Genomic DNA, 7,947 nt, shown 5'->3' on the forward strand with positions numbered 1-7,947 from the left:
GTTGATTCGATTTCTTTTGGTAAAGGGCAGTCCCATGCAAACTTTTCTTTCCACAACAATTGCATTAACATCTTTGTTCTGACGGTGACGGGGCTAAGCAGACCTAGCGGATCATAAATGTTTGAAGATTGTTTTAAGATCTCACGTTTTGTTATTATCCTTTCCGTTGTTGTATTCATGTTGTTTTGAAACGAGATTTGATCGTTGTTCACATTCCAACGGAGACCAAGTATTTTGATGTTCGTATCTCTTTCTATGCATTTTTCAGATTGGGCTAAGCGGAGTAATTCTGTGCTATTTGACATCCATGATCTCAGATTGAATCCTCCTCTTGCCAATAAATCTCGTGATTCTCTGTAGAATTTCAACATTTCTTTCTCATCCCAGAAGCTTGACAAAACATTGTCAACATACAGGTCGCTTTTCAGTATCTCGGCTGTTTTACAAGAATTGAGTTTGAAGTGCTTCATAAGGGTGGCATTCAAGATGTAAGGTGAGCATGTAGTTCCAAATAGAACGACTCTAAAACGGTAAGTTATCAGTGGACTGTCTGGGTCAGATGGATCACTCAACCAAAAAAATCTTGTGACGTCCCTATCTTCTTTATCCAGTTCGACATTCAAAAACTCTTTCTCTATGTCGGTAGTCACTGCGTGCTTGTGTAATCTGAATCTAGCTAAAATTCCCGTCAAATCGTTTAACATCGGCGGAACTGACATAAGACAATCGTTTAAACTAGCCTTGTGAGGTGATTCGTGACAACTACAATCATAGACTATACGTATAGGAGTCGTAGATGAGTCCTTTTTTACTGCATGGTGAGGAATGTAGTGAATTCTGTTTGACTGGTTTCCATTTTCTGTTACCCGCTCAATGAACCCTCGGCGTTTTTGGTCCTTAATTATGTCGCCATACATTTTCAGCATGTTGGTATCCTTTTTGAGTCTATCGATCATATTACAAGTTCTGCGTAAAGTGACATTATAGTTCGTAGGTAACTCATTGAAATCATTTCTCCATGGCAGTTTTGCGGTATAGCGATTATCTTGGTAAGTTATGCATTTTGTTTCGTATTCATCATTGAAGTCTTTCATGGTGGTTGTTTCTAATTCGTCTGCTTTGACACCAATAGATTCTAAATCCCAAAACATTTCCAGGCTGCTTTCCTCTTGCTGATGTTGAATCAGTACATTAAACATTCCTGTTGATGATTGTTCTCCTGTAAAAGTATGCATCGGTCCTGACAACAAGTATCCCAAACGGGATTTTACGGCCGTTGGCCCATCTCCTCTGATCACGTGATCCTGCACAATACTCCAATAGTAGTCCGCTCCAATTAAAAGAGAAAGCTCAAATTTCCTATCCTCTGTGACTGGGTTAGCTAATCGTAATCCTTTGAGATATGGCAGTTTTGAAGCGATGACATTTGTAACATTACTGAGGGGTGCGGCAATGCGCGGTACTATCAGTACATCCATAGGAATAAATCCACCAGTTTCAATTTCTAAAGTAATCTGAGCCTTATCCATGTGTCTCACGTTCTGGTTGGCGTTTCCAAAAGTTGATAAACTAATTGTAGAATTTCCACAAGGTTTAAGTTGTAATTGTGCTGCTAAATCTTCTGAAATAAATGATTTCTGAGACCCTTCATCTAGTAAAATGTTAGACATCACGCTCCGATCCTCGAACCATACAGGTGCTACTGCTGTCTTAAGAAGTATCTCGGTATGTGCCTGTGCTTGTGGTGTTGACGTGTAAAACGTTGACATAGGGTTACTTTCTTCTCCATTAACATTTACTGTATTGACGGCGGCGGCATCAGCGGGAGGTACAGGTGCTTGAGTTTCCTGATTACATAGAGCAGTGTGATGTCTCTTGTCACATTTACGACATTTATATCGTGATCTACATTCTGATATCTTATGTTTACCAAAACAGTTGAAACAAAGTTGTTTTTTCTTGACTATTTCGTAACGACTGGCATTATCTTTAATCTCTGAACAATCAACAGCTGAATGGGATTTGTTGCAAAATATGCATGGCTTGGGTTTATTCCGCGATTCAGTGTTGTTCCTGGAGTTTGTGTGTACTCTATTGACTTGTCTATAATTTCCTTTCATTGTAGCCTTTGTTACAAACGATGCGGTAGGGGTTAATTTATCTGTGTTCATAGCGTGGCCAGCTTGTTGAGCGCGCAGCTCCTTACCTATAGCCTTCCGTAGTAAGTCTATGGTCCATGTACTTGTATCATGCTCTCTTGTCAATGTAGTTCTCAATTCCGGTGGTAGTTTTCTAAAGATGATGGGTGTAAGTACTGTTCCAAAATTTGTTTGACACTGTCCTAGCGATTCTAGGCCTCTAATACTAGTTTCAACTTTGTCATAGAATGTTCTGAGACTGTTTAATGACATTGTGGGGTTTGGCAAATCGACTAGTTTTTGCATATGTGCATCAATAATGATTCCTTGTTGACCATATCGCGCTTGTAGTAATGAAATTGCTTGCTCATAGTTTGCGTGTGTAAGTGACAATCCCAATATGCAACTTTCCGCTTCTCCGTGAAGCTGGGCCTTCAAGTATGTGAAACGTTGTACGTTTGTCAATGATGGGTTTGTATGGACAGTAGTTTCGTACGATTCCCAGAAAGTTTGCCATAGAAGTAAATCTCCCGAAAAAGTCGGCAAATCTAGTTTTGGAAGTTTGTGATAGAACTTATAAGTTTCATTTAATGGCGGATCTCTGTTGATCTCATATTCTCCTTGTGAGTTTGTACTTGCCGATGTTTGCATGTGCTGATTTGTATTCTGATTGAAATTATTTGAAGATGAATGCGTTGTACTAGTATTTTGTACGATACTTGAGGTTAATTGACTCACCGAGTCCTGAGGTGTACTTGATCTCAACTCCAAATCACATTCTTTGTAGCGGCGAATATTAATGTCTATATGCTGATTAAATTCGTCTGCATCCAAAATTTCCTGTTCCACACTTTCTGCATCCAAGGAATCCAATATTTCAGCGTCTTGTTTCTGCAAAAGTTCATGTTTCCGTTCAAGGTTTTCAATGGCACTATGAATGTCCCGTCGGGTGATCTCTCCTTCGTTGATTTTCTCGTCAGTTTTGTGAATCTGTCTGGTTACGGCGCTTCTGTGGCCTCCTCTCACTGCTTTCAGCTTATCCATCGGTCACGGTACCAATATGTAAGATGCTATGATGCTAGGGTTAGTACTTCGCTTTTGTAGGCAATAAAAAGACGTTGTGTTGCTTTCAATTCTATAATTCAGATCCCATACAAGTTTGCGTTACAATAACGTTACGTCAACAATAGTAACGTTGGGTACGTTTGGACAAGGTCGTGAATCTTTGACAGTTATAGACAGCATTAGGGTTAGGGTTATAGGCATCAATAGGGTTAGGGTTATAGACAGCATTAGGGTTAGGGTTATAGACAGCATTAGGGTTAGGGTTATAGACATCATTAGGGTTACAGCATTAGGGTTAGGGTTATAGACATCATTAGGGTTAGGGTTATAGACATTATTAGGGTTAGGGTTATAGACATCATTAGGGTTAGGGTTATAGACATCATTATGGTTAGGGTTATAGACAGCATTAGGGTAAGGGTTATAGACAGCATTAGGGTTAGGGTTATAGACATCAATAGGGTTAGGGTTATAGACATCATTAGGGTTAGGGTTATAGACATCATTAGGGTTAGGGTTATAGACATTATTAGGGTTAGGGTTATAGACAGCATTAAGGTTAGGGTTATAGACATCATTAGGGTTAGGGTTATAGACATCATTAGGGTTAGGGTTATAGACATCATTAGGATTAGGGTCATAGACAGCATTAGGGTTAGGGTTATAGACAGTATTAGGGTTAGGGTTATAGACATCATTAGGGTTATGGTTATAGACATCAATAGGGTTAGGGTTCTAGACAGCATTAGGGTTAGGTTTATAGACATCAATAGGGTAGGGTTATCTACAGCATTAGGGTTAGGGTTATAGACATCATTAGGGTTAGGGTTATAGCCAGCATTATGGTTAGGGTTATAGACATCAATAGGGTTCGGGTTATCTACTGCATTAGGGTTAGGGTTAAAGACAACATTAGGGTTAGGGTTATAGACAGCATTAGGGTTAGGGTTATAGACATCATTAGGGTTAGGGTTATAGACATCATTAGGGTTACAGCATTAGGGTTAGGGTTAGGGTTAGGGTTATGGTTAGGGTTATAGACATGAATAGGGTTAGGGTTATAGACATCATTAGGGTTAGGGTTATAGACATCATTAGGGTTAGGGTTATAGACATCATTAGGGTTAGGGTTATAGACATTATTAGGGTTAGGGTTATAGACATCATTAGGGTTAGGGTTATAGACAACATTAAGGTTAGGGTTATAGACATCATTAGGGTTAGGGTTATAGACATTATTAGGGTTAGGGTTATAAACATCATTAGGGTTAGGGTTATAGACATCATTAGGGTTAGGGTTATAGACAGCATTAGGGTTAGGGTTATAGACATCATTGGTGTTAGGGTTATAGACAGCATTAGGGTTAGGGTTATAGACATCATTAGGGTTAGGGTTATAGACAGCATTAGGGTTAGGGTTATAGACAGCATTAGGGTTAGGGTTATAGACATCAATAGGGTTAGGGTTATAGACAGCATTAGGGTTAGGGTTATAGACAGCATTAGGGTTAGGGTTATAGACATCATTAGGGTTAGGGTTATAGACATCATTAGGGTTAGGGTTATAGTCAGCATTAGGGTTAGGGTTATAGACAGCATTAGGGTAAGGGTTATAGACAGCATTAGGGTTAGGGTTATAGACAGCATTAGGGTTAGGGTTATAGACAGCATTAGGGTAAGGGTTATAGACAGCATTAGGGTTAGGGTTATAGACATCAATAGGGTTAGGGTTATAGACAGCATTAGGGATGGGTTATAGACAGCATTAGGGTTAGGGTTATAGACATCATTAGGGTTAGGGTTATAGTCAGCATTAGGGTTAGGGTTATAGACAGCATTAGGGTTAGGGTTATAGACATCATTAGGGCTAGGGTTATAGACATCATTAGGGTTTGGGTTATAGAGATCATTTAGGTTAGGGTTATAGACAGCATTAGGGTAAGGGTTATAGACAGCATTAGGGTTAGGGTTATAGACATCATTAGGGTTACAGCATTAGGGTTAGGGTTATAGACATCATTAGGGTTAGGGTTATAGACATTATTAGGGTTAGGGTTATAGACATCATTAGGGTTAGGGTTATAGACATCATTAGGGTTAGGGTTATAGACAGCATTATGGTTAGGGTTATAGACAGCATTAGGGTAAGGGTTATAGACAGCATTAGGGTTAGGGTTATAGACATCAATAGGGTTAGGGTTATAGACATCATTAGGGTTAGGGTTATAGACATCATTAGGGTTAGGGTTATAGACATTATTAGGGTTAGGGTTATAGAGAGCATTAAGGTTAGGGTTATAGACATCATTAGGGTTAGGGTTATAGACATCATTATGGTTAGGGTTATAGACATCATTAGGATTAGGGTTATAGACAGCATTATGGTTAGGGTTATAGACAGTATTAGGGTTAGGGTTATAGACATCATTAGGGTTATGGTTATAGACATCAATAGGGTTAGGGTTCTAGACAGCATTAGGGTTAGGTTTATAGACATCAATAGGGTAGGGTTATCTACAGCATTAGGGTTAGGGTTATAGACATCATTAGGGTTAGGGTTATAGCCAGCATTATGGTTAGGGTTATAGACATCAATAGGGTTCGGGTTATCTACTGCATTAGGGTTAGGGTTAAAGACAACATTAGGGTTAGGGTTATAGACAGCATTAGGGTTAGGGTTATAGACATCATTAGGGTTAGGGTTATAGACATCATTAGGGTTACAGCATTAGGGTTAGGGTTAGGGTTAGGGTTATGGTTAGGGTTATAGACATGAATAGGGTTAGGGTTATAGACATCATTAGGGTTAGGGTTATAGACATCATTAGGGTTAGGGTTATAGACATCATTAGGGTTAGGGTTATAGACATTATTAGGGTTAGGGTTATAGACATCATTAGGGTTAGGGTTATAGACAACATTAAGGTTAGGGTTATAGACATCATTAGGGTTAGGGTTATAGACATTATTAGGGTTAGGGTTATAAACATCATTAGGGTTAGGGTTATAGACATCATTAGGGTTAGGGTTATAGACAGCATTAGGGTTAGGGTTATAGACATCATTGGTGTTAGGGTTATAGACAGCATTAGGGTTAGGGTTATAGACATCATTAGGGTTAGGGTTATAGACAGCATTAGGGTTAGGGTTATAGAAAGCATTAGGGTTAGGGTTATAGACATCAATAGGGTTAGGGTTATAGACAGCATTAGGGTTAGGGTTATAGACAGCATTAGGGTTAGGGTTATAGACATCATTAGGGTTAGGGTTATAGACATCATTAGGGTTAGGGTTATAGTCAGCATTAGGGTTAGGGTTATAGACAGCATTAGGGTAAGGGTTATAGACAGCATTAGGGTTAGGGTTATAGACAGCATTAGGGTTAGGGTTATAGACAGCATTAGGGTAAGGGTTATAGACAGCATTAGGGTTAGGGTTATAGACATCAATAGGGTTAGGGTTATAGACAGCATTAGGGTTAGGGTTATAGACAGCATTAGGGTTAGGGTTATAGACATCATTAGGGTTAGGGTTATAGTCAGCATTAGGGTTAGGGTTATAGACAGCATTAAGGTTAGGGTTATAGACATCATTAGGGCTAGGGTTATAGACATCATTAGGGTTTGGGTTATAGAGATCATTTAGGTTAGGGTTATAGACAGCATTAGGGTAAGGGTTATAGACAGCATTAGGGTTAGGGTTATAGACATCATTAGGGTTACAGCATTAGGGTTAGGGTTATAGACATCATTAGGGTTAGGGTTATAGACATTATTAGGGTTAGGGTTATAGACATCATTAGGGTTAGGGTTATAGACATCATTAGGGTTAGGGTTATAGACAGCATTATGGTTAGGGTTATAGACAGCATTAGGGTAAGGGTTATAGACAGCATTAGGGTTAGGGTTATAGACATCAATAGGGTTAGGGTTATAGACATCATTAGGGTTAGGGTTATAGACATCATTAGGGTTAGGGTTATAGACATTATTAGGGTTAGGGTTATAGACAGCATTAAGGTTAGGGTTATAGACATCATTAGGGTTAGGGTTATAGACATCATTAGGGTTAGGGTTATAGACATCATTAGGATTAGGGTTATAGACAGCATTAGGGTTAGGGTTATAGACAGTATTAGGGTTAGGGTTATAGACATCATTAGGGTTATGGTTATAGACATCAATAGGGTTAGGGTTCTAGACAGCATTTGGGTTAGGTTTATAGACATCAATAGGGTAGGGTTATCTACAGCATTAGGGTTAGGGTTATAGACATCATTAGGGTTAGGGTTATAGCCAGCATTATGGTTAGGGTTATAGACATCAATAGGGTTCGGGTTATCTACTGCATTAGGGTTAGGGTTAAAGACAACATTAGGGTTAGGGTTATAGACAGCATTAGGGTTAGGGTTATAGACATCATTAGGGTTAGGGTTATAGACATCATTAGGGTTACAGCATTAGGGTTAGGGTTAGGTTTAGGGTTATGGTTAGGGTTATAGACATGAATAGGGTTAGGGTTATAGACATCATTAGGGTTAGGGTTATAGACATCATTAGGGTTAGGGTTATAGACATCATTAGGGTTAGGGTTATAGACATTATTAGGGTTAGGGTTATAGACATCATTAGGGTTAGGGTTATAGACAGCATTAAGGTTAGGGTTATAGACATCATTAGGGTTAGGGTTATAGACATTATTAGGGTTAGGGTTATAAACATCATTAGGGTTAGGGTTATAGACA

General features: G+C 39.0%; 1 protein-coding gene across 1 annotated transcript; it reads right to left on the reverse strand.

Moving 5' to 3' along the window:
* Positions 1-64: 64 nt before the first annotated feature.
* On the reverse strand, positions 65-3,182 carry LOC139510812 (uncharacterized). The gene is made up of 2 exons (XM_071297344.1): positions 213-3,182; positions 65-103 (listed from the first exon to the last, which is right to left on the reverse strand). The coding sequence occupies exons 1-2, from the start codon at positions 3,180-3,182 to the stop codon at positions 65-67; spliced, it is 3,009 nt and encodes a 1,002-aa protein (XP_071153445.1).
* Positions 3,183-7,947: the final 4,765 nt, after the last annotated feature.

The sequence above is a fragment of the Mytilus edulis genome, chromosome 2 (assembly GCF_963676685.1).
Source record: "Mytilus edulis chromosome 2, xbMytEdul2.2, whole genome shotgun sequence".
Classification (NCBI taxonomy): Eukaryota; Metazoa; Mollusca; class Bivalvia; order Mytilida; family Mytilidae; genus Mytilus; species Mytilus edulis.